The sequence below is a fragment of the Canis lupus genome, chromosome 2 (genome assembly GCF_003254725.2).
Source record: "Canis lupus dingo isolate Sandy chromosome 2, ASM325472v2, whole genome shotgun sequence".
Lineage (NCBI taxonomy): Eukaryota > Metazoa > Chordata > Mammalia > Carnivora > Canidae > Canis > Canis lupus.
The window spans coordinates 54,484,554-54,511,588 of NC_064244.1; the positions used below are offsets into that span (position 1 = coordinate 54,484,554).

Here is a 27,035-nt window from a genome sequence, read left to right on the forward strand (position 1 = left end):
CTTTTAAGTGGAAAATGATATTTAGAGACCACCATCTGAGCACTAAGGTAAAAGTCACTTTAAAAGCCAAAATCATGGATTTATTTTTTTTTTAAGAAATTTGTGTGTGTGAAAAACTAGCTTTGAAGAAAGTTGTATCATGTTTTCCTCATTTTTAATTTAAATTTTCTCCATCTGATAAACAAGAGTAATTACTCTGACCAACTCGTTTTAATGATACCTAAAATAGACCAAAGCTGATGTTTCCTGGTCTACTTCATAAAAAGTTCAGTGGCCAGATATTGGCCTCTTTCACTTTCTTAAATATTATGAAAACCTTTTAAAAATTGCTATTTCTTGCCTAGATTTCAGTTTCTACCTAGTAGATTTCCTTTAAAGCACAATACACTGCTGTTGAAAAGTTTACTACATAGTTGTTAAAAAATTTTTTTTCTAGCTGATTTCATGCCTATATTGGGAACCAACCTAAATCCAGAGTTCATTTCAGTCTGCAATAATGCCACATGGGCAATTGGAGAAATCTCCATTCAAATGGGTAAGATCTTTTTCCCCTTTAAATGCACTGTAGTTTTTTAGACTCCTTAGTATTTTTGTAATTGCTTTTTCTTTTTAATTTAAATGAGTTATTTACATATGTTTATAAACTTATATCACAGTTAATAAAGGCAACAAAAGTATTTTATGTTGATATATTTTAACATTGAAATTTTTCTTTCTTTGTTTTCTCTTTTGGGGGTGATTTAGGTATAGAGATGCAGCCTTATATTCCTATGGTGTTGCACCAGCTTGTAGAAATCATTAACAGACCCAACACACCAAAGACGTTGTTAGAGAATACAGGTACCACATGACTGAACTGTTATGGTGAAGAGAAAACTATTTGCCTTTTAAGTTTAAGATGCGTAGAGAAACCAAAGCAAAGCTAGCTATAGAAACACAGCTTATTATTAACGGCTGTTTGAGATTCTCAGTAATGATATGTACTGTTTTAACTGTATTGCATTACCAATTGTCAGAGACTTTCAAAAAACACTGTTCCTCTATTCTATGTGTTTTAATACTCCCTAGAATGGACCCCAGCTAAAATAACTATTGAGCAATATGAATTTTAATTTTATGTTAATTCAGAGAGTAACTGGCAGCTGGGAAGTAATTTTTTTAATCTATAAAAATGTGACCAAAAATAGACATCAGTATAGGGGCTATAATTGGTTAACAATGCATGTGTATTTCATATTTTACTGTATATTTTCCTTCAAATTGAGAACTTAGGCAGTATTTTGTGGGATTTTTATTCAGGAGGCTTGTTTCTCTTTTGCATTTATAGAGAGCATGTTGATATTAAAGAGTACCTTCCATACTATAGAACACATTTCAGGGTGATTTCTTCCCACCCTCCCTGAATTTTGTTAATAAGGATAAAAGATGTGAATTTTGTTTTCAAATCAGGCACATCCTTTTCTTTATGTAACTAAGAGAATTCCAGTAAATATAGTCAGGGATTTACTGAAATACTGGATAAAGTTTAAAATAAGATTTCTTAAATAAGAAAATTTGTTTTCAAAGCCATTTTAATTTTATATTTTTTGAATATAGAAAGTTTTTTAATGTGATTAAAGTTGATATGTTTATTGGTATGGAAGGAAATCTTTGAATTAAAAAACAGTTTTATAGCTGTTTGGCTGTATGGGTACTGTTTATATCATAAAGTGAATTAGATTGTCTTGCTGAAAAGTACAAAAATTTGTGTATTAGGATGGTTATGAAATCTTGTCAGGTTTTTATCTCTTTAGAATGCAGTACCTATACATGACATTCAGATTTGGAACACTTGCCATTATAAAATTACTGTTGAACCTAAAGAAACTTCCTATTTATTTTTAAATGTGAATGCATAACTGCAAATAAATGTTGAATGTAATGTATATTAAAGTTTCTTGTGGGATATCAGCTTGTGAATTTGTTATAGTTCCTTTAACAAATTGGCTTTATTTATAAGTTTATATTCTAAGTATGATTTTACTCTAAATCAAAAGTAGTTGATAACGCCCATCAGGTTGACAGATTAAATTGATATGATTGAAAAAACACTTGGGATTCACTGGATTAATCTTATCACAAGTGGCTGCAGAAAATGTTTCCATTTTTCCTTATCCAAAAGGCGGGGTGGGTGTTAATTACTAAAATAAGATCATTGTCAGAGGCTAATGTCTGTAGATTTTAGCAGCTCTACATTTTCTTAATATTTCATAAAGCCAATTCCTTAGTGTATGCGGTTATTTGCTCTTTTTCCAATTAGTATATCCTACACTGAACTTTCTCAATGGACCATCATCTGCTTTATCGCATGTTTCATTGGATTGTTCATACTTGCCTGTTTAATGAGAATGTTGCATAGTTTGTGTCTTTTGAACATAGGTTTTCTTTCTCTTGCTTCATATGAATCTGCTGGATTTTAGTATTATCTGTGTAGTTTGCTTCAAGTAATCCTTAAAACATTTTTCTTTACCCCTCCCCCCCACCCTTTTTTTATGAAAGGTTAACCTGTAAGTTTTTGAGAGAACACCATTAAAGCACCTTATGGTTTGTTTTCTGTTTGTATTTTTTTTCCCGTTGTGTATAAATGTATTTATATGTATGTACCTTTGAATTGCAGAATGCAGTTCTGAGTTGCAACTTCTTTTAGCTCTTCGTAAGTTTAAAAACTTGCTGAATTTTGATGGTGAATATGTTTTAAGTAATTCCCACTTCGAAATTCTTTTTAAGTAAAGTACTAGCATGTGATCAGTATAATGTCTTATTATCTATTTTGTGCTATGCCTTTTATAGCAAAGACAGATTATTTGTTCCGTCCACATATCACGTCATTACAGTGGACTGTAAATTTCCTTCATGTCAAATACGGTTTGAAATTAGTGGGCTATTTGAGTTGTTACCATTGGTCATCACCATCAGAGGTTTATTGGAACGGAATTTGACACAGCATCAAATGATTGACCAATTGATTTATTCAGTGTATACTGCAACACCTAAAATTTGATGGTTGATTTTTCTATCAGGCAACAGATAGTCCACTGGTTTGTTTTAGAAATGTTAACAAACAAACAAAACAACCTAAATTGGGATTAAATTCCTAGATGATTTTAAAAGATTGAAAATCACTTATTTAAAAAGACATAGAGAAGCAAAGAAATTTTAACTTTTAACTTCTGAGAATTGTGTTTGAGTAAACAATTCAGAAATGTAATCATTCACATTTACTAATATTTCTTGGGGGAAAAACATAGATTTCATTATTAAATTCTGAAAATTCAACTGGTTCTGAATGGAAAATCTCTAAATCCATGCATTTAATCGCTCATCTTTTTAATAACAGAGTATCTTCATATTAGATTGAGCGAGAAAAGCAATTCATCATGGTTTTTGGTGTTCTCTCAATCTTTAAAGTTTTTTTAATTCCTTTTGTTTTCCTTTTTCCAAGAGTATGCCATATATGTTGCTGCCCCTTATTTTAGGGGGTGGTAATAAACAGCACTGGTGAAATCTTATGTTTATTATCATACACAAATTCTGTTGGTTTCTGTTTCTGAGTTATTTGTTGTTTTTTCTTTATTTTTTCTCCTTCCCCCTCATTTGCTCATGTCTTGGTTGGCGTTTGGTGGTGTATAACCGTGATTGCGTTACCTTAGCAATAACAATTGGTCGTCTTGGTTACGTTTGTCCTCAAGAGGTGGCCCCCATGCTACAGCAGTTTATAAGACCCTGGTGTGTATTATTCAATCTTTTTTTTTTAATTCATTTTTCTTCACTCTTTCTTTCTCTTTCTATCTCACTTTTAGATATATTTTCAGTTGGTTACAAAAATCACAATCCTTAATCATTGCCAACCATGTGACTAATCTTGTCCTATCAGGTTTGTGAGGTTTTTCAGTAGCATCGTCATGTATATTTATTTTATGTTGTGGCTAACGACTAATTGATGCATGGGATAAGATTGTCACATGCTTGCTGTGTTAAAAAGCTTGATTATACATGAAAAGCATTTAAATATCCACCAGTAAAATAAAGATGCATGCAAATTCTATAAATTTAGGTTTTTGCATTCTTTTTTAGAATTAATTTGAAAACTTGGATTGCATTAAGAAATACATGTTTAAATTACGTTATGTATAAAAACCTTATTTGCTTGTTAATGTAAAGTTAAACATCTACACCATAAGTTGTATAACAGTAGTTTATATTGTGGCAGTATATCCTATGTTTTGCTTCTTTCAATTGATAATCTTTCAATTCAAGTCATTTTTAGTAGTGTTTAATGGAATACAAGTCATAATACAGTTTTAAAAATTCATAATTTACTCTTGGCTCAGCCTCATTAACAGTTTAAATAGATTAAAATCAGCTGTCCATTTTATAGATGCAATCTTTCTATAATAAGAAAATGTGAATTTCAAGGCTTCCACTACATTGAGATTAGATGGGCCAGACATGCAGGAAGAATGAGAAATGTGAACTTGATGAAAAATTCCTTGACTCTAAACATTATCTATACTGTGGTGCTTATTCCATTAAATACTGTCCATTAGTATTGTGATTGAACCTGCTTTTTACTTAAATGCTAAACTCAGTTCTATAATTTAATAGGTGCACCTCTCTCAGAAACATAAGGGACAATGAGGAAAAGGATTCAGCATTTCGTGGGATTTGTACCATGATCAGTGTGAATCCCAGTGGAGTAATCCAAGTAAGATGTCACAAAGATTTTCTAACTTTTAATGTTATAATTAATGAAATTTTAAAGTGTGAACTTTTAAACACTTTAATTAGGAAAATGTCACATATATTACATATTTTTTCAAAGATACCAAAAACATTAAGTTCTTAAAAAGTTGTATATTTTCTAATAGTTTGAGATGATAATGCTTGTTTATGATTTCCTGAAACTTTTTGTCATGAAATAAATAGCACTGGGATACTAAAGTTATTATTCTTGTCTCAAATTAAACCAGAGCATATTTCATCCCCATTATCTTTGCACACGCCTCCTTCCATTGAATATTAGTTTGTTGAATTTGCAGATATCTACACTAAAGAGAGTGACCCAAGTAGTTAGGTTACTTTCTGTTACTTAGAAATTCATTAGTGCACAAAATAGAATACTGAATTAGCCATTGAAACTGTTTTAACTTGGAGAGCTTACGATTTATTCCTCGTTTCTTAGTTCATATAATATCTAGACATTTTTAGCGTTTCAAAAAGTTATTTGGCAAAAGTATCAGATACGAAATTTGCAAGACACACAAAACAGAGGAACATTTGATTGGCGCCATGTGTACGAGATCAACAAAATAAAATGCAGGCCGTGGAACTCTAGGTTAAAGTATCCCAGGTTGCTCAGCAGATGAATTGCAAGGAAAAGAAAGTATGGGAGGTGTTTCCAGCAAAATAGCCTTTAATTTCCAAGACAAACATCTTTTAATTAATACCTTTGATACCTTCCCTCTTCTGTTAATGTGACTGTGTTGTTTGTTAATTCAGGTTTAGAAACATTATTAATTACTGGCTTGTAAGATTCAAATTAATGTGGTGTTAGGCATTGAAAACTTATAAATCAGAAGTGGAAAAAAATCTTTTGACTGATTTCACATTTGTAAAACAATAACTTAGTATTAAACCAGAACTATCTTTGGAAATAGTCCCTAGTTGCAAAAATCCCGTTCCTGGCATTAAGTTTTCTGGTTTTTTTCAATACTCAAGAACTTTTTGTCATCTTAAATGTTTTTTTTTAGAGTTGTCTGATACAATGTATACTATATTAAGAAGAATCCTTTTCCCATCAGGATTTTATTATTTTGTTTGTTTTTGAATTAACATTAAGACTGTGAAAGGAGGGATCCCTGGGTGGCGCAGCGGTTTGGCGCCTGCCTTTGGCCCAGGGCGCGATCCTGGAGACCCGGGATCGAATCCCACGTCGGGCTCTCAGTGCATGGAGCCTGCTTCTCCCTCTGCCTATGTCTCTGCCTCTCTCTCTCTCTCTCTCTCTGTGACTATCATAAATAAAAAAAAAAAAAAAAAAAAAAAAAAGACTGTGAAAGGAACACATAATAGGTGTGGTCATTAAATCACTACCAACTTAAAGAGTTGGTTAGAAATCCCTGCTTTTTATATATTTTTATTTGAATGTGGTTAAAAGAAAATATCTTGGGATCCCTGGGTGGCGCAGCGGTTTAGCGCCTGCCTTTGGCCCAGGGTGCGATCCTGGAGACCCAGGATCGAATCCCACGTTGGGCTCCCGGTGCATGGAGCCTGCTTCTCCCTCTGCCTGTGTCTCTGCCTCTCTCTCTCTGTGACTATCATAAATAAATAAAAATAAAAAATATATATATATCTTCAGTTTTATTAGTTACGTTTTTAATCACAAATTATAGATGTATGTGTACACATGTTAAATTTTTAACATCAGACTTTGATGTTTGAAAGACAATCATAATTCAAATGAACCATGAACTTCAGGCACATGGAATTTTATTTGCTTCAATATTTTATGCACATACTTCAGTCACTAAATTTCAAAATTAAGAAAGCGCTTTGACATTTGTAAAATCTTAAGTAGTTGACATCAGAACATAAGCAATGTCTTCAATGCTCTATTGATCTGTTTCAGTATGATAGTCAAGATTGAAAAATACTGGGATCCCTGGGTGGCGCAGCGGTTTGGCGCCTGCCTTTGGCCCAGGGCGCGATCCTGGAGACCCGGGATCGAGTCCCACATCGGGCTCCCGGTGCCTGGAACCTGCTTCTCCCTCTGCCTGTGTCTCTGCCTCTCTCTCTCTCACTGTGTGCCTATCATAAAAAAAAAAAAAAAAAAAAGATTGAAAAATACTTAAACGAAACATTTAAAGCATATACCTGTTGTCTCCTTGTTCTTGTAGTGAGAATAACCCAATTTATTCTACTAATTGAACATTGGATTTTTTGTTCCTGTTTGTTTGCACTGGGTTGGGTTGAATTAGGTATTATTTATAACTACATAATTAATCTTTCTTCTAAGTTTTTTTCCTTTTAAGTTTCCATTTGAAATTTAGATCTGTTCATTCCCATAGTTCAGATCAAGCTTATTTGGAATATACTTAGGTAGCTTTAAATTATTTCTAGGCCAGTCAGAACTGTGAGATTATTGAATTTATGTGTTCAATATATGAAGGGTTTTTAAGTTGGTTGCTCATTTGATAGTTTCAGTCCGTTGCTGGTGTGCTACATGCTTACGAGATGGGCATTTTGTGATGTAAAAAGAAATACAAAAGGGCATTAAATTCCAATATAAACTGAATGAGTAGAGGTTCCTTGATGGTGGAACAATGAAGACAACCGTTATTTTAAAATTCCTTAAGCATAGTTGATTTTTTTTTTTTTTTAAGTTTGTTTGAGGCAGGATTCGGTCATGAATTCATTCGTTTTGCTGTGTTTGACAAATAACAACCTAAGGTGTGTTTCCTGCTTGTTACAGGATTTTATATTTTTTTGTGATGCTGTTGCATCGTGGATTAACCCAAAAGATGATCTGAGAGACATGTTCTGTAAGGTAAGGTAACTAGAAAGTCTTTATGATGAACATATTGGGACTATTACAATCCTAGTTGGAAAGTGTAAATTATTTTTAAAGCTCATATGAAACTTAGACTCTCCAAATCAATATTGGTAGACTATATAACCTTTGTTTTTGGCAAAGAAGTTGGCTTGATCTTAAGGTACGGCAGTGACTCAGTATCGGCAGCACACACACCTCAAAAATCTTTTCTCGGGCAATACCACGGATTCGTGTGGTCCCATTATCACACCTTAGACAAAATAGCACATATTTTCAATGACAGCTGACTCAGATTTGGAGTATAATGTAAACTGTTGAACAAAGTAAATCTGAAGTGGTTTCCACAGGGATTAAATCTGTTTAGTTCTTTGTTTTAGTCACGTCCCTTTGGATTAACTCCAACCAGGACTCAGCTATCACAAAATAAGAAATCAAGTGAATCACTTGAATGCTCTGATACTGAAGTTAGTCAGCTGTGGTTGCAGACATGCACCTAAAGCTTTGTATATTTCTAATTTGAAAAAACTTAATGTGGCATGGAAGTTTTATGCCTTGGATGAATTCTGTAGTGTTTTATTCATTGTTCATTACTATTAGGTCAGAGTTTGCTTAGCATACATCTGTTAGTGGGACCCTTGCTGAATTCTAAACTTTTCAAAGCAAAGCTTAGAATATATTATGAGGTGCTTTTAGGCAAGACACAGACAGAATGTTATAGAATCCAACAACGTTTGAGAATCATTGTTTCAAAAGGGATAAACTTTAGAAAAAGAAAGTCAATAAGTAGTGTTTTACTTAAGAAGCAATGCAAATTGTTGTTTTTCTCTTGTTACTGATAAATTAACGATTTTTTCTTTTTACTTTTTGCAGATCCTTCATGGATTTAAAAATCAAGTTGGGGATGAAAATTGGAGGCGTTTCTCTGACCAGTTTCCGCTTCCCTTAAAAGAGCGTCTTGCAGCTTTTTATGGTGTTTAATGTCATACACTTAAGCTGCAGTCCCATAATTAGGGGTAAGTTGCAAGAAGTTTGTGGAGTTTTTCAGGGTGAAGAGATTTAGGTCTACAATCTAAAATCACTGAGCAGCATAAAAGCTATGTGTTTTCCACAGATATTAAATATATCTCATGCTATATTAGACTTGAAATTTGAAATTACTTAAGGCTAGAGAATTTTTTTAGAAACTAAACAAACTAGTCCTTTTTTTTTTTTTTTTTTTTTCCTCCTGTAAGATTTCACCCAAACTCACTGGCGGGATAAAAATTATTTTGAAGCATGAAAAATTTATAGTCCCTGATATATCAAGGACTTCTGTGTTGTGAGCTTTAGGGAAGAGCCCACTAGTATTGTTACACTTTGGGGCTCAGTAGATAGGAATATTTAATACTCATTTTTTTTTTCAGTTTTTCTGTTATTGAGCACCTACCATGCGGCCAGCACAGTATTTTAAAATTGGACAGTGGATGAGTCTTTTTGGATTTGGGGTGGTAGAGGGGTAAGTCCGTATGGACTCTTGTTCCTTCAGTTCTTCTGTACTGAAGTCGAACTAACAGTCCTGATCTCTTAGCTTCACTTCCTTCTTTGAGCTATTTTGTAAATAGTGAACTATATGTGATGCCAGAATTTAGCATATTGCTAAATTTATTTTACTAAATTGAGCTTAGTAAAGTAAGCTCAATAAACGTTAGTTAGGAATACGGATCAGTACAGTGAACAGGGATACACTTCTGTAGGTCCTGAACATGAGCTGAGACATACTTGACTGGAGGGCCAGAGAGTGTACTCGGTGTGCATCCAGAAGATGTCCCCCAAACTTAATTATCTTCTCAGTTGGAATTTTTGTTGGCTCTGCCTTGCTTGTTTACTTAGAGCTAGTTTTTAACCCTGGAAAGAGTTCCCCATCCAGGCTGTGTAACCTACAAGGCCGTGGGAATGGACTTGCAGCCTCTGGACTATCTCAGAGCCCTGAATGTGTTTTTTTCCCTGTAGTTTTGAGTCTTTGTGGCTTTGGCGTTTGGGAATAGTGCTTCATTGTCTTTATGTTAAATCATGAAAGTGGAATAGATGAGAATGACTCAACATCAAGGCCTGAAAGATAGAACAGTGAGTGGAATCTTCAATTAGCACTTTCAGATTTATTATCTTCCGTGATCTGTACCAAGTTGATCATGTTCTAAGACAAAGTATAAAATAATTACCAGTTTGCTAATTAGAGATAAAAGTGGATCAGTATCTTCTCTTCCTTTTTTTATACTCTTTTTTTCAGAGGCAGAGAAAAGTTGCTGCTTGCACTTTTCCACAGATGGGCTAATCGTCCTCTGTGAATTCATATCAGTCTTCATAAATGTCCATTGTTTGGCATGAGTGGTTAGTAGATTTTTGTTGTGAAAGGACCACTATCGGGCACTGATTACAATATCCTAGTAATCTTATTTCTTAATGTGTTTCTTACCATTAAAACTGCTAGTGTTGAAAAAGTCCTCAACAGGAAAATCGGGTCTGAGAGCATAGGAAATGGCTGACTAGGATAGGATCCGAAGAATTATTAATAAATATCAAGAAGGCAGGTGTTAAAATTCACTTTTTGCTGAATGTAGTGACCTTAGTGCAGTGTGAACACCTTTAGTGCCTCCTAAGCTAGAACTCAGACAGCCAACACACAGTAATGCTCCTTTATTTTTTGATGAATTAGATTCTTTGTTTGCTTAATATTGGGCATATTGTGAACCCCCCCCCCCAAAAGGTAATGTTTTCATTCTCACCAAGTAAAGGATTATTTTAAAAAAGAAAACATTCTTTGATTTTGATAAAAGTACGGCAACTTGTTAAATAAGTGAGGAATAACCAATTCTATTCGGGGCTCCTCATGCAAAGGGGGAAAAAAAACGAGATGGATAGCATCCTACAAGGCATCCACCGGAATTGCATCTATATGATGTAGAGCTCCACACCTCTCTCTGCATGTCCCTAGCGTGGTGTCACTTTTCATATCTGATGCCATGGCCATTGAAAACCATAGGGGAGGGCAGCCCGGGTGGCTCAGTGGTTTGGTGCCACCTTCGACCCAGGGCATGATCCTGGAGACCCGGGATCAAGTCCCATGTCGGGCTCCCTGCATGGAGCCTGCTTCTCCCTCTGCCTGTGTCTCTGCCTCTCTCTCTTTCTCTGTGTTTCTCATGAATAAATAAATAAAATATTTTTTTAAAAAAGGGGGGAAGAAAAGAAAACCATAGGGGAAGGTACCAAATGGGTTATCAGTGACTGCCAGCATGATCTTAGGCAGTTTGTCCCGTTTCTCATTTTCTTTAGTTAGAGATAGCATTCTTAATTAGTCTTCTGTTTCACTGGCTTTAAGAGAAACAAATGTTAAAATATAAAATTGTTTTGTTTTCTTACAGGTCCTTCAGTCTTGGAGACTATGAGGGAGCCTCTGCACCCAGGGAAAATGTTACCCTTTACAGGGGGGAAGGGTAAACCAGTAGGGAATACAGTACAATCCCAACCCTACTGGGAGGGGCGGGAGGGAGGTGTTGCCGTCACTGTATTAAGTCGATGTTGGGAAATGTTTTAACATCTGGAGCCTTTGTGGGTGGAAATCTGTCTCCAATTACAACTCCACACTGGATGTGAAGAAGCAAAAAACAAAACAAAAACAAAAAAAAACAAAACCTATTCAGTCTACTCACAAAACAGTACATCCTGCAATATTATGGGGAATTGTACCAAAACAAGAACCACATAAATGATGCATAGGGATGAGAAAGAGGAAAAATTCTATAGCGCACAATAAAGGAAACCTAAGAATGGGGGTTACAAACAGTAAAGAAGCTTTTTTTATTATTATTATTTAAAAATTTTTATAAATTTTCCCACATGTTGGGGCCTTGTTTTTGCATGCTGATGAAGAACTACACAAATGAAGCTAATAGAATTAAAATCAGCTTGCCTACCCATAGCAGAAGCAGGTTCTTGGAAGTTACAATTTAAGGTACCCCAAAAAAGTTGGAAATAAAACAAAACAAATTGAAACAATGAAGCACCCTGTGAAATGCCAAATGAGTCACTCCTTTTACCTTTGTGGGGTGGGCAGGGAGGAGGGAATAAATGGGGTTGGGCGTATCAGACTAAAGATCGACATCTTGATTTTGCATTAAAACATTAATGTAGTGGATATAATTTGATGGTTGTACTTCATTAGATTTAATTTCTAGGCCAAGATGTTCTTTTTTAAAGTGCAGTTTAAGGTTCAGGCATGCATTCTGGCTCATAGTGATTGAAAGTACTTTAAATTAGTGGGAAAGTAGCATGCTTGCATCACATAGAGTGAGATTGGTATTCATTTACCTCTGTTGCGCCAGTTTGTGTTGCGGTTTACCAATTCAATATAGCCCTGCATTTAAAATTCCTTTTTAAGATTTGTGGATTTTTTATTTTTATTAAGAATATAGATATAAAGTACTGTAGTTTACAGCTAGGCCTTGAAATATCTTTTTAGGATCTTGTTAGGAGTAAGATTGATATTGTATTGTGTGTAACCCGCACAATGTGGAAAGCTGATATACCTGTGCAAAATCCTTGCCTCTGTGCTGTCAGTGTGATGTGCTTTCTGCATGGTTATATACTAGTGATTTTATCGAAACTTCTAAACCTTAAAATACATGGTAAAAGATCTGTAAGAGGCTGCATAAATGTTAGTTGGCACATAAAGACAATTGTAGAAGTTGAAGACATGATTGCTCTATTTCAATGTTTATTCCCACTCAACATATTGCCTTCTAAGCTTTCTTTTTTTTGTTCAAAGCATGATCTTAAAGATATGTTTAAGTTAATGGATGTAATGCAGGGTTCCTACACTGTATTGGCGCATGTTGGTGGCCCTCTGTGCCCTAGATATATATGCACACAGGGTGCAAGTAAAAAGCTACAGAGTGAAAGTTGGTTTGGATCCTCTTCATTTCATTTGTTTAGCTTTTCTGTTATTTTTCTCTACTTACATGTATTCCTGTGAATAAATCCTTGTTAAGTTAACCCTTTACTTTTCCTTCCATGTGTATTTTCTTATATACTGTGAATGTGAAAACCTAACTGGTACACTTGATCTTGTGTCCATATGAAAGTGCAAGTCTTTATTAATTTGGATTGCCTGAACAGTGTATCCCATGATGATGAAGGAAAATGGAGAGATTTTTCTTTTTAACTCTGCTGGTCAGAGATGAAGCCACACCTTTCCATTTTTCAATGCTGCATATTTAATCTGCAACAAAAATGTTAAGCCATAACAACCTTTTTATATTTTAGTTTGTCACCTTTGCATTGCAGAATAAATCCTGAATAACCATTTTTATAAGCAGTTGCTCCTCTTTGCATGGTTCTGTTCTTCTAAAGGTGTTGAATGATACAGCCATTGCACCGAAGTTTGAGCTGTATGCGTGTGAATTTTAAAATACCGTTTCAAAAAAATTTCAGATGCATGGTAGCATGCAGAAAAGGTTTTTGTTATTGTGTGTGTGTGTGTATATATGTGTGTGTATTTTTTTAAACATGTTCTTTCACTTTTTTTCCTCTACTTTGGCTTTGCAAATTTCAGTCTGTAGAGCCTGAAATCAAATCCTATTTTATAATGTCCAATTTTTTTTTTAATTATAAGTTGGATCCAAAGGGTATGTAGCATTTTGCTTTCTAGTACCTTGCTTCACTGGGAGCTCAAAATTTGCTTCATAGTCTTGAAAACCTGATGAGAGTAGCTGTTTTATCCTTAAATCCTAGTGATATGCTGTAGTTTTTCAAATATTTTTTAGAATTTAACATGAGAGATATCTTAGTATTCTGGAATAAGTAAAATTTAAGTTGAAAGAAATGGCAAAAGTCTTCTCTAAACACTTGACTAAGACAAACATAAAAACAACCTTCAATAAAGGTATCTGGACCTGTGATTGACCATTTTATATTGACTGAAAAGCAATTTGTCACCTATTCGGTTAAGAACTGGTTTCCAATTAAGCAGATATGTAACACAAGAATGTGCCCATTTTTGTCCCTTAACCTGTTTTTAAATTAAAAGGAATTTAATTTAAAAATAGACGGTAAAACTAATAAGTAAATACGACTGGCAACCTAATTGGGGTTGGATGTTTTGTGTTTCTCCCCTCACCCTCCCCCCAGGTTATTGTTTCTTCCTAATTTATATTTCAGATGCATAGTATAGCATAGGAATTTGCAGAAGCCATTTGAGTTATCTTTTGAGGTAAGCTCTGATTTAGCGTTTATTATTCTGATAAAACTAAATACATCATGGGATATATATATAAAGCAACTTAATTCTTGTGGTGTAGTCTTACTAGTTTTGAATGTTGACTGAATGTCTATGAACTTGTGTTTGTCTTTGTTACATTCCAGTGTTTTCTGCCTCTTGGCATGCTTAAAGCACGGCTTACTTCATCTGCTCCTTACACACTAAAGTGCTGTTAGTGTGCTCAACTACAGAAATAGCCGCTGCTAAGTGATGTAGATTTTCTACTTGAATATTTTTATGTTGTAGGAACCTCAGGAGGTCAGTGTTTACTGTTTTATATATGCCTTCTTTTTCCTGTTCGAGCTTCTCTCTTTGAAGGATTCTAACAGAACAAAAGCTGCTGATCAACCTAAGTTGGAAACAGAAAGTGTATTTAATATAATTTAAATGCATGTTTGGCAGTTCAGTGTTGTAGTCAGTCCATTAGCACGTGACACAGAATTCATTTATTCAGGAAAGAATTTTGCTTTTTGTATTGTCTAATCTCTTTAATAACTTCATACTGTGTAAAAAAAAAAATCACTTTTTTATATTTTTAAGTTGGTTATTTCCCAAATAATCAACATGTAAATAATCTTTAAGAGCCAGTTCTGATGCTTTACATTATTGCTACTTGATTTTGTGACGCAAGTTAGGTTTCAGAAGAATAGATTTTAAGACACTTAACCAAGCCATTACATCTTAAAAATGAAATAAGTAGCATACATTTTGTAATTAACATATTGATAAACACTGTGATTTTTTGTTAAGACTTTTTCATTGATCTGAATTGCTTAAATTGCATATATTGTAAAATAGGATCAGATGTATATTTTAAAATAATTTCAACTGACTTTCCTCTATTGAAATGCTTTGTCTACTCAGTTATGGAATATTCAGATACAAGTTTTATCTCAGGTGAATACTCTTGTATCCTTTTTGCTTTGGTGACATATGCTTATAAGGGGTCGTCATCCTTTGTTTCTTAGTGTATTTCATGAAGAATCTTTGCATTTAGTCAGATTTTCCAGTTCTTATCTAGCAGACTAGGGTGATACAGACCCCTCCTGGCAAGCCTTTTGCATGCAGGTTTACCTTGAAAGTGAGCTCAATTTGGTCCTCCTTTTCTCCAAACCTTTAAGATAGGGAAATGGATTTTTTTTTTTGTCCTGTATTAAATCACCCTGCATAGCTGAAATGCCAGAATTAAACTAATTATCTCTTAAGCCCTTTAGTCTAAATTTAACTTAAGCCCTTTGCCATAAGAAAAAAAAAGTGGGTTTTTTGCTTCATATAATTAATCTATATTATTCATATTGAATGTATTAACAGATAACGGTGCAAAAGACACTCTTCCCAAGAGAAGAGTGTGCCATGCATAACTGCAACTTAAATCCTTCTTTAGTAGTACTTTAAATAAAACACACAGCTTTGCTTATTGAGTTTTTGTTTTTGTCTTTTGCAAATATTACAAGGGGGAAAACACTAACTTGCTACTAGTACTGTTACTGAAGTGTAGGCATTGGAATCTTAAAACTGTGGTCTTCAGATTAAGGGATAATCTAGATGAAAAATCAGATCAGTAAAGCGCTGTGTAACAATATCATCTAGTAATTATGCCGTGCAAGAGCATTGTATACCTGCTTAGTACATTTCATACTGTATTAAATACGGAGATATTTCTAATGCCTCTGAAATTTTGCATAAAAGTTTCATTCACTTGTACACTTTCCAGGTGACTTGTGACTAATTTTTTCAGTCTAAAGTAGACCTTTCCCCCATTGGTATTACTTATATGTAGAGGATTCTTTATCTTTATGCCTAATTATTATACATGTTAATTTTAAGATATACATTTAAATTATAGCAACTGTTTATTGTGATTTGTATCCCAGAATGTATTGTGTTAAAAAAAAAAAACCTGTATGCATGATTTTGAGGGAAGTTAAAATGGTGATTTTTTTTTTCACCTCTTGTACATTTTAAAACCATACCAAATCTATTTGCCAAGCATTGTATCGCTAATTAGGAAAATAGTATTTTCCCTCTCATTACAATTTTTGTTCATCTACCTTAGAGTCCCCTTTTACTATGGCTTGGTATTACGCAGAATTATCTACTTTGCAAATCTAATTATCTTCCTCAAAGCCTACTATAACATGGTTAGCCTATAAGGCAGTGTTTGTCCCCTCCTAATAATACCAGCCTCCTGAAGGGGTTTTGCTCTACTTTCCCCGTATTACCTTATTGATGTTTTCCTATGTGGATATATAACCAAATTAAGATTGGATGATTTTTATGGAGATAATAATTAGACAATACTGTGTAATTAATTTTACTTAATAGATTATCATCTGTGAGAAGAGATGTTTAAACGTGGTTAATGACTTCACTTCATATTATTAAAGCAGTTTTACAATTAATATTCATGTTAACATTGGGTGCAATAATTTAGTAGTTTTAGCTTTAGTTATAAATAACTGGATCTTTCTGCTGACAACTTAGGTTGTATGAGTTATGCTTAAAAGCTTTAAATCTGATGTTTCCTGTACCTGCCACACTATGTTAGAATGTGTCCTTCAAATATATCCTCCTGCAACTTCTCAAACTGTACTAAATTGATATTTCTTGAAGTCTAACTCTGTGCTAACAGATCTTCATTTTAAATAGAATATGGTTTTAATTTTTGATAAGCTGCTGAATTTTAAAGAGAGTTTTTTGGGGCCACCAAATATTTTGGATCATGCAGAGAATATATATTGTACTGTAGTAATTTTGTATTTACATTTGTATGATGTGACATAATAGATGTGAATGTTAATCACTGCTTGACTATGTTAATAAAGTTGTTTAACTATAGATGTTTCACTCTGATTTTTAATGAAAGGAAATGAGCTTTCTTTTCCTCCCCCCACTTTGGGTCCTGATAAGTCTTGTTGTGTTGTTCTTGGGGTTTGGGGTTTTTGTTTGAGGGGTTTTTTTTCTTTTCCTTAGCTTACACATAGAACGCTCTTGTTTGACAACCATTTTTAAATTATTTTTTTATTTGTATAATTTAGTAAAAAAAGAAAAAAAAGAAGGAACATTTGCCCATGTTTTACTTTAACTGCTTTCGGTGGTGTGTTTCCTAAACAGCTGATTGTAGGTTCATTTCTTGGTGGGCAAGGAGGGAAAAATACTGCTCTGTAAAAGGAATTGAAAGACGAAGTCCTGAATAAATAAAACCACGTACGGATAGATTGCATGAATGTGTATGAATGTGTGTCCTATTAAGGCTCCCTATTTATCCTTCAAAAAAATTCAGGCTTGTGAATTTGGAAGTTAATATGACCGTCTTCTCTTCAGGTTGTAATCCAGTTATTACGGTTGCATGTGACTAATTCAAATTAAACATATTAATACATTTCAGGGGAAATGTGTGCACAGCTGTTGAGTGGTCTTTTTTGAGATTTTAGGACATCTCAGAACAAGGGAGGAACCTGAAATTAGATGAGTGCAACAACAACAACAAAAAAAAACGTTAAGGGAAATGAGGCTCCTCCGATTTCTTTCCTTTTGTTACCTGCTCATGGAATATTAGAATCTCCGTCGTGTTGCAGAGAAGAAGAAAAAAGAAAAACAGCTTTGCAATTTGGGTGGTATCTTACTCTAAAATACAAACCACATCTTCAAGAAAGATTCCGGAATCTAGGACGTGGGTTGTGGGCGAAGATGCCCCGAAGCCGCCGAATTATTTCTCAGGATCCCCATTTTTGCGGCAATCAATCGCAAAAGAAGTTGTACCCGAAGCTGAAAAAAAAAAAACAAAAAGCAAAACCTTTTTTTGGTAAGTCTCTAACATTTTAGGGAAACTGAAATACAGTCGATGTTTTCACTCTGTGCACAGGTCGTGGGCCGCGGGCGCGCCCCCGCCCCCCCCCCCCCCCCCCCCGGGTTCGCGTCGCCTCCTGGGAGCCGCTGGCCTGGGCGCCAGGACGACGCACACCGGGCGCGGCCGGGCAGCCACCTGCTGCGGGACATCGGGTCCCCGGGGCTTCCGGGGCACCTGCGGGGCCGGGGGCCGAGGGCAGCGCCCTCCGTGCGCTGGGGGCTGCGGGGTGACGCGAGGGCCACAGGGTGACGCGGGGCTGAGGTGTGACGCGGGGCCGCGGGGTGACGCGGGGCCGAGGTGTGACGCGGGGCCGCGGGGTGACGCGGGGCCGCGGGGTGACGCGGGACTGAGGTGTGACGTGGGGGCCGAGGTGTGACGCGGGGCTGAGGTGTGACGCGGGGCCGTGGGGTGACGCGGGGCTGAGGTGTGACGCGGGGCCGCGGGGTGACGCGGGGCTGAGGTGTGACGCGGGGCCGCGGGGTGACGCGGGGCTGAGGTGTGACGCGGGGCCGCGGGGTGACGCGGGACTGAGGTGTGACGCAGGGGCCGCGGGGTGACGCGGGGCTGAGGTGTGACGCGGGGCCGCGGGGTGACGCGGGGCTGAGGTGTGACGCGGGGCCGCGGGGTGACGCGGGACTGAGGTGTGACGCGGGGCCGCGGGGTGACGCGGGGCTGAGGTGTGACGCGGGGCCGCGGGGTGACGCGGGACTGAGGTGTGACGCGGGGCCGCGGGGTGACGCGGGACTGAGGTGTGACGTGGGGGCCGAGGTGTGACGCGGGACTGAGGTGTGACGCGGGGGCCGAGGTGTGACGCGGGGCTGAGGTGTGACGCGGGGCCGTGGGGTGACGCGGGGCTGAGGTGTGACGCGGGGCCGCGGGGTGACGCGGGACTGAGGTGTGACGTGGGGGCCGAGGTGTGACGCGGGGTGACGCGGGATCCGGGGGGATGATGCGGGGTCCGAGGTGTGACGCGGGGCCGCGGGGTGACGCGGGGCTGAGGTGTGATGCGGGGCCCGGGGGGTGACTCGGGGACCGAGGTGTGACGCGGGGCCGAGGTGTGACGCGGGGGCCGTGGGGTGACGCGGGGGCCGCGGGGTGACGCGGGACTGAGGTGTGACGCGGGGCCGCGGGGCTGAGGTGTGACGCGGGGCCGCGCGGTGACGCGGGGCTGAGGTGTGACGCGGGGCTGAGGTGTGACGCGGGGTGACGCGGGATCCGGGGGGATGATGCGGGGTCCGAGGTGTGACGCGGGGCCGCGGGGTGACACGGGGCTGAGGTGTGATGCGAGGCCCGGGGGGTGACTCGGGGACCGAGGTGTGACGCGGGGACGAGGTGTGACGCGGGGGCCGCGGGGTGACGCGGGGCCGAGGTGTGTCGCGGGGGCCGCGGGGTGACGCGGGGCCGAGCTGTGACACGGGGGCCAGGAGGTGACGCGGGGCCGAGGTGTGACGCGGGGCCGTGGTGTGACGCGGGACTGAGGTGTGACGCGGGGGCCGCGGGGTGACGCGGGGGCCGGGGGTATGATGCGGAGTCCGAGGTGTGACGCGGGGCTGAGGTGTGACGCGGGGGCCGCGGGGTGTCGCGGGGACCGAGGTGTGACGCGGGGGCCGCGGGGTGACGCGGGGGCCGCGGGGTGACGCGGGGCCGAGGTGTGACGCGGGGCCGCGGGGTGACGCGGGGCCGAGGGGTGACGTGGGGCCGAGGGGTGACGCGGGGCCGCGGGGTGACGCGGGGGCCGCGGGGTGACGCGGGGGCCGGGGGGATGATGCGGGGTCCGAGGTGTGACGTGGGGCTGCGGGGTGACGCGGGGCTGAGGTGTGACGCGGGTACCGAGGTGTGACGCGGGGCTGAGGTGTGACGCGGGGGCCGCGGGGTGACGCGGGGCCGGGGGGTGACGCGGGGCTGAGGGGTGACGCGGGGCCGAGGTGTGACGTGGGGCCGCGGGGTGACGCGGGGCCGAGGGGTGACGCGGGGCCGAGGTGTGACGCGGGGGCCGCGGGGTGACGCGGGGCTGAGGTGTGACGCGGTGACGCGGGGCGGCGGGGTGACTCAGGACCACGGGGTGACGCCCGCTCCCTCGCTCGGTGTCCAGCCCGCCCTGCCGTGTGTCCCGCGCCCCGGCTGCCGAGGGCGCCGCAGGCTCCTTCCGTGCAGGTGCCCGTGGGGGGCGGCCGGGGGGCGGCCGCGGCGGCAGGGAGGACAGTGCAGACGGTGGCTGTGGAGCCCGAGCCTGGAGGAGGAGCCCGTGGCGCTCCGCCGAGCGCAAGCCAAGGGAAGCGGCAGCCGGGCCTCGGCGGTCGGGGCACGTGGAGGGCGACTGTCCCCGCGACGTCGCCAGGCCGGGCACAGGCCCCAGGGACCGCCGGGGCTCCTAGAGGTGCCTTAGGGGAGGGGTCGGACCGGCCGCGGACGGGGGGCGGGCGGGGGGAGCTCCTCCACCGGGTTGGGTTTGGGGAACTCAGGCCTGTGGACGCGAGGCTGGGGGCGGGAGTGGAGGGCAGGCCCCTGGGGTCCGGGAGGCGACCTGGCCGCAGGCGCAGAGCTGGCAGCGATGACCCCAGACCCCCACGCCGAGGTCCTCCGTGGTGGAGCGGGAGCGCCCTGGGCCGCCCTGGTCCCCGAGCAGCTGCGCTTCTTGGAACCTGATGTCGTTCACGGATCGTGGGAGCTTTCCAAGAGCAGAGAGGTAACAGGGCTTCCCCGACGATGAAACTGGCCCAAAAGACGAGCAGCGGGTGTTTGTCTCAAGGCAGGAGCGTCCCAGGGCTGCTGTGAAGGAGCAGGAGGTGCCAGCAAGGCCAGGCCGTGCCAGGAGGCTGGGCCGTCCCAAGCCGCTCACTTCTTTTTTTTAATGACACCTGCAGAGGTGGAACTTCAAGGACGGCGGCTCAGGCCTCGCTGCCGAGTGGCTCAGGGGTTAAGCGTCTGCCTTCACCTTCAGGTCAGGATCCTAGGGTCCCGGGATCAAGTCCTGCGTCAGGCTCCAGGCTCAGGGGGAGCCTGCTTCTCCCTCTGCCGCAGCTCGTGCGCTCTCTCACTCTCTCAAATAAGACCTTTAAAAAATAGCTCAAAAGAACCAAATCTGGAAACCTCTAAATACACATGAAACTAGTATATGACACTTAAGTGAAAAAAAAAAAAAAAAAAGATGGATTATTTGACAACTGTTGAGCAAAACTGGGTAGACATTTGCAAAAAAAAAATCCTTCCTCAAATTGAGTAAGAAAATTCTAGATAGCTCTACATTAAAAACACTAATAAGAAAACAGAGACTAACAACTATATATAGTCTTAGTGTGGGAAGGCGTTTGTAGGTCGGACTCCCTAAAAGTCTCAAAGATTAGTTTAAAAAGCCTTAAAGTCTCTACATGACAAAGTAAAAACTTGGAAGAAACTTTGCAGCTCCTTCCACAGAAAAAAAAGGTTTTCTTAAATTCTAAAGACCCATCAGGCAGTGCCAGCGGGGAAGCAGGCGGAGGGCGGTAGGCGTCCACGGGATGAACCAGCTGCAGACGGGCTCCACACGGCACCTGGCGCTCACCGTGCAGGTGCGCTCACGTGGGTGAGTGTGGGGCCACGGCTGCCCCGCGCCCTCCCTGGGGATGCGAGCCCAGCTCCGGACACCGCCAGTGGGAAGGGCAACCTGGGAATGTCAGAAAAGGGGATCCCGGGGGGCTCAGCAGTGGAGCACCTGCCTTCGGCCCAGGGCGTGACCCTGGGGTCCCGGGATGGAGTCCCATGTTGGGCTCCCTGCGTGGAGCCTGCTTCTCCCTCTGCCTGTGTCTCTGCCTCTCTTTCTCTCTCTGTGTCTGTCATGAATAAATAAATAAAATCTTTTTTTAAAAAATAAAAACATAAAAAAGAGGGCACCTGGGTAGCTCACTGCTTAAGCATCTGCTTTTGGCTCAGGCCGTGACCCCGGGGTCCCGGGATCGAGTCCCGCATCGGGCTCCCTGCATGGAATGTGCTTCTCCATCTGCCTGTGTCTTTGCCTCTGTCTCTGTCTCTCATGAATAAATAAATAAAATCTTTAATAAATAATAAAACCTAAAAAAAAAAAAAAAAAGTCCTGAACACAGGAAGCCAGTTGCAGTAGGACACCTGCAGAAAAACCATCTCCATACAACTCAGAAACAGCCAACATTTGTTACAGGAGCACAGGAACACAGGTGCACAGGAGCACAGATGCACAGAAGCACAGGTGCACAGGAGCACAGGAGCACAGGTGCACAGGAGCACGGGTCCCAGAGAGCCACGGCAGGTGCCAGGAGGCCAGGTCGGGGGCTGCTCTCCAGGGGGCCCGGGGATGAGGCTCAGGGACACGTCCCAGGCCACCCACCACGCGTCCTCCTCTTAGAGCAGAAACAGACCGGCACTGAGGAAGCAGCCACGTGTCCGGCAGCGCTTCAGGGGCACTTGGAGCCGTGGCCTTAGGGACCGAAGAGCTGTGAGGACTGGCGGCCTGGCCCCGGCGCCCTCACATCTTCTACGAGGCCAGGTCAGCATCCCCCGGCCCGGACACGGGGCCCGCTAGTTGGCGGTCTCCTACCGCGACCCCCTTGCCGCAGCTGGACCCCACGCAAACCCTGCCCCCCCTTCCAAGGCCCACTGTGGACACGAGGGGCGGAAGGAGTTAATGTGGTTCTTTTTTTTTTTTTTCTTGAACTTTAGGATTTTAGGAGAATTTCTTTTTGTTAGGCCTCCTCCTCCTTTGGTCAATCCTTGTGCATTCTCTTGAAGGTTCTGGACACACACTTCGATGCTCTTGAGGTCCCTTTAGGCCTGAAGTGCGTCGGAGGAGGCTTGAGGCTGAGGTTGCCAGCAGGTGGGGCCGCGCCTGGCCGTGCTAGGCCGGTGGCACAGGAGCAGCTTTCCGCCCCTGCGGTTCACCCCCAGTCCTCCTCCAGGGAGAGAATCTGGAAGGCTGCCTGCCCTTCCTGAGCGCGAGCTTGTGAGCGGCAGCATTCCCATGTCGGGCCACACGGAGCCGCCCGACGGGGCCTGGGTGCAGAGTCCACAAGCCAGGGAACCCACCTCACGGCCCAGAGGCTGCGGAGCCCCCTGTGCTCCGGGAAGGCCCCCCACGCAAGGCGTGCTCCCCCCTCGCTCGGCCGTGTGCTGCTACCCGCACGGACCCCCAGACGCTCATCCATTCTCCGGGGCCCAGCCCAGTGCCACCGTCGCTTGTTGCTCAGATTGTTCCAGCTTTGACGTCCGGGAACTCTGCCAGCTTGGTGTCTGTACGCTTTGACAGGTGTCCCCCATCCTTTCTTGTTTCTGTCCTTAGCCCTTGCTCCCGTCTGGCCCTAAGTGATGCTCCGGGCTCACCTTGTGTTTTCCTGCTCCCGCCAGGCTCAGCTGGTTCCCCAAGGAGCCCCCCCCCTTTTATTGGCGATTGGGACTTCAGCCCCCAGGTCCGGGTGCGGGGCGTGCTGAGTGCCCTGCGTCCTCTCCCTGGGCAGGGCAAGGAACCCACGGATACGCACTAGCCCACGCATACGCGCCTACCTGCATTTATTTCCGTGCCAGTATGTAAAAATCAACAATTTTTTTTAAAGATTATATTTATTTATTCCTGAGAAACACACAGAGAGAGAGAACCAGAGACCGAGGCAGAGGAAGATGCAGGCTCCTGCGGGGGGCCCAACACGGGACTCGATCCCGGGGCCCCGGGGTCACGCCCTGGGCCCAAGGCACACGCTCCCCTCAGCCCCCCAGGGGCCCCTAAACCAACACAGGTGTATAGGGGTCCCTCCAACTCTAATCCGATCCAGCCCCCGCCTGCGCTTGCACCCCTGCCTCGCTCACCTCGCACCTGCTGCCCTGAGAGCCCGAACCTCACGGCCCACGCAGGCCGCACTCACTGGCTCCCTCACCTCCAGTGACCCCGTAAAGTGGTTCCAGGATCCGTAACCCGAACTGCTGACCACGGCGAGAAACCAGCTCGCACTCCCTGCCCCGCTCTCCGGGCTCAGCCTTGGGCTCGGCGGGAGCCCATGTCCTCACCCCACCCGAGCTTTCCTGGTGCTCACCCTACTGCTTAGACATGGAGGCCCACGTGTGTCCGTCTGCACCTGGGAGCCCATCTGCGTCCCCCCAACTTCTTGGTTGATTTCTTTTTTAAAAAACCTGCCTCCAGGGGGGCGTCTGGGGGGCTCAGTGGTTGAGCATCTGCCTTGGGCCCAGGCCGTGACCCCGGGGTCCCGGGATCGAGTCCCGCATCGGGCTCCCCGCAGGGAACCTGCTTCTCCCTCTACCTGGGTCTCTGCCTCTCTCTCTCTCTCCTGAATAAATAAGTAAATGTCTTAAAAAAAAAAAACTGCCTCCAGTAAACATCCTATGGATTTTGACAAATGTAGCACATCATTTCTCTGCCACCCTGTACTATGCGGGACAGGACAGTTCAATACCCCAAAAACTGTCCCTGTGAACAGCTACACTCTGTCGCTTCAGGCCTTGGCCGCCTCCGGTGTTTTCCATCCTTACAGTCTTGCCTCTTCGGCACCATCCTATAAATGAGTCATGCAGTGGAGAGCTCTTGAGTCTGGCTTCTTTTACTTTGGATAAATGCTTCTAGGATTTATCCACACTGCATGAATCGGGGGCTCATTTCTTGTTGTTTTAGGGGTTATTCCGCTGTATGAATGTGCGACAGCTTACTTTTTCCTTCCCTTGTCGAGGAACATCTTGGTCATTTCCAATTTTTGGAAATGACGAATGAGGCTGCTCTAAACCTGCACATACAGGTTTTTGTGTGAACATAAGGTACTCCGTTGGGGAAATATTGTTGTTTGGGGTCTTTAGGTGCAGGGGTAATTGGTTACACAGCGATGGTAACTGGTACTTTCTTTCTCCCCTGAACCACTTGAGAGTAAGTTGCAGGTGTCGCCTTATCTGTCCATACTTCAGCAGGTATTCCATAAAATACGCTCTTGCCTGAGCGTACTTTTACACAAAAGTAACCAAAATTAGATTCTAATTTGCATGCTGATTCCAGTTTTACCCATGGTCCCAATAATGTCATTTATAACAAAATAAAATGTCTGTATCCCTCCTTATAGTCAGGCAGGTGTGTGTCTCTTTTTAATCGAGAACCACTCCACAGTCATGGTCTTTCATGATATTGACATTTTTGAAGAGGATAAACCAATTATTTTATAAAATGTCCCACAATTTGGGTTTATTTACTGCTTCCTTACTACTGGACTCAGAAATATGCATTTTTGGCAGATGCCAGTTTGTGCTGCTATTAGTGATGTCAACTTTGATCTCTCTCTCTCTCTCTCTCTTTTTAGAGAACACACAAACTCATTCAAGGAAACTTACAGATTTGCTTAAACGATGCTTTCAGATTTGGGACTTTTAGCATTAGGGTGCTTTTATATATATCACTGGTGGCCGACAAAATTGTACTATCTATATCTATCTATCTATCTATCTATCTATCTATTTATATTTTAGAGAGAGAGAGGGAGTGGAGACAGGGGGTGGGTGGGGTGGGGCAGAGGGAGAGAGAGACTCTGAAGCCGGCTCCATGCTAGGCGACCAGGGGCTCGACCCCACAACCCTGAGGCCATGGCCTGAGGTGAAATCAAGAGTCCCATGGTTAATCGACTGAGCCACCCAGGGGCACCAACTTTGATCTCTTAATTAAGGTGATGTTTGCTCTATTTCTCAACCATCAAGTCACTATTTTTCCCTTTGTAACTGATAAATATCTTGTGGGCCGATAGCCCGAAATTATGCACATATTCTGTTTTAATGAGAATTCACTCCTTCATCTCAGCATTTATTGATTATTCTTTTTTTTTTTAAGACTTTATTTATTCACGAGAGACACACAGAGGCAGAGGCAGAGACACAGGCAGAGGGAGAAGCAGATGCCCCGGGCCGAAGGCAGACGCCTACTGCTGAGCCACCCAGGTGTCCCATTTTATTGATTTTTTAAAAAATATTTTATTTATTTATTTATTTGAGATAGTGAGAGGGAGCCAGTGGGGAGAGAAGGGGAGAAGCAGGCTGTCCCCTGAGCAGGAGGCCCAATGTGGGACTTGATTCTGGGACTCCGGGGTCACCCCCTGGGCTGAAGGCAGATGCCCAACAGCTGAGCCCCCCAGGCGTCTCCCGAGTGGATTTCTGAACAGATTTTTTTCTCTTACCCCCAGTGTCATCCATACCTGCTGTCTTGCATCCTGAGGTCGGAAGTAACCGCTGCTACTGTGTCCTGGGTCCACGAGCCGCAGAAGAGGGGGGCAGGTGGGGCCCTACACTCGGCACATCAATAAGGAGACCAGGAGGAGCCGGGCCGCCCCGTCCGTCCCCCTTCAGCGACCTGGTGCCCTCCTCATGGAGTGAAGTCCCCCCAGCTCCACCCTCCTGTTCCCCTTGGGGACAGTCCCGCAGCCCCACACTCCTGTGCCCGTGGGGACGGTCCCCCAGCCCCGCTCGCCTGTGCCCGTGGGGACGGTCCCCCATCCCTGCCCGCCTGTGCCCGTGGGGACGGTCCCCCAGCCCCGCCTTCCTGTGCCTGCAGCGGCGGTCCACCAGCCCCACTCGCCTGTGCCCGCGGGGACAGTCCCCCAGCAGCCGGGTGCCCCCAGGGCAGCGCTCCTGGTTCCCAGGTTCCGGGCTCCGTGGACCTGGATGTCCCCTCCCCAGACGCTGTCGCACGGATGGCGGCGGATCGCGCCCGGCTCAGAAGCTGCTGTCACCCCGACCTCCTCCTCCTAGGCCCGCAGGCAAAGGAGGGACACGATGTCCCCAGTAGGCCCGACGGTCCGAAGCAGCGCCCCGGGAGCAGGGAGCGACCCCGGCCCAGGCCCCCTGAGTGCTGCTGCCGCCCTCCGGTGCGCGTCTGGGAGCTTGCCCGGGTCACAGCCCCGGGGACCGTGGCTCCTGCGATGGCCGCTGGCCTCCTGGGGCTCCTACGGCTCAGCCGGCGGTGCTGCCCCACGTCGGAGAAAGGCCCTTAGGTCCTTAGGTCCTGTCAATCATACACCGTCAGGATTGCCCGGGGCATTAAAATGTTATGATTTTAACGAATTAATAAATTACGATTGACTTAATTGTTAAATAAACAAGTAAATACACTTACTTATTAATTACATTTCTTTTGGCTTGTATGGCTTGATGTATATTTTCCATCTTTTTTCTTCTTATGTTTCTTTTTTGTTTATTTTATTTATTTTTTTAAAGATTTTATTTATTTATTCATGAGAGACACACAGAGACAAAGACCCAGGCGGAGGATCACACCCTGAGCCAAAGGCAGACGCTCAATCGCTGAGCCACGAAGGCATCCCACT

The 27,035-nt window shown here is 43.4% G+C and overlaps 2 protein-coding genes across 10 annotated transcripts in view; both read left to right on the forward strand.

Annotated features, from left to right (window-relative positions):
• Nucleotides 1-16,718, forward strand: part of TNPO1 (transportin 1) — a 96,676-nt gene extending 79,958 nt beyond the window's left edge. For 2 of the 4 annotated variants that reach the window (XM_025448166.3, XM_025448167.3), the window contains exons 19-25: nucleotides 437-535; nucleotides 745-840; nucleotides 3,690-3,765; nucleotides 4,645-4,744; nucleotides 7,508-7,582; nucleotides 8,459-8,601; nucleotides 10,987-16,718. In XM_025448166.3, the coding sequence (XP_025303951.1) occupies nucleotides 437-535; nucleotides 745-840; nucleotides 3,690-3,765; nucleotides 4,645-4,744; nucleotides 7,508-7,582; nucleotides 8,459-8,566 (554 nt within the window). In that variant the 3' untranslated portion in view covers nucleotides 8,567-8,601; nucleotides 10,987-16,718. Of the gene's footprint in view, nucleotides 1-436; nucleotides 536-744; nucleotides 841-3,689; nucleotides 3,766-4,644; nucleotides 4,745-7,507; nucleotides 7,583-8,458; nucleotides 8,602-9,577; nucleotides 9,692-10,986 lie in introns of those variants that run through there. The other 2 variants (XR_007407038.1, XR_007407045.1) reach the window with 2 other exon arrangements.
• Nucleotides 16,719-20,166: 3,448 nt separating this feature from the next.
• Nucleotides 20,167-26,831, forward strand: LOC112660503 (histone-lysine N-methyltransferase 2D-like). 6 transcript variants are annotated; one of them, XR_003136983.2, is made up of 4 exons: nucleotides 20,167-20,416; nucleotides 25,547-25,653; nucleotides 25,896-25,986; nucleotides 26,352-26,831. XR_003136983.2 is itself a non-coding variant. In XM_025448049.3 (4 exons), the coding sequence occupies exons 1-4, from the start codon at nucleotides 20,282-20,284 to the stop codon at nucleotides 26,458-26,460; spliced, it is 543 nt and encodes a 180-aa protein (XP_025303834.1). In that variant the 5' UTR covers nucleotides 20,167-20,281; the 3' UTR covers nucleotides 26,461-26,831. The 6 variants fall into 6 exon arrangements, 4 of the variants coding, with proteins under 4 accessions (XP_025303834.1, XP_025303833.1, XP_025303831.1 ...); XR_003136984.2 differs by having other exon boundaries at nucleotides 26,389-26,831; XM_025448049.3 differs by lacking the exon at nucleotides 25,547-25,653 and adding an exon at nucleotides 21,173-21,292 and having other exon boundaries at nucleotides 26,264-26,831.
• The last annotated feature ends 204 nt before the right edge of the window (nucleotides 26,832-27,035 follow it).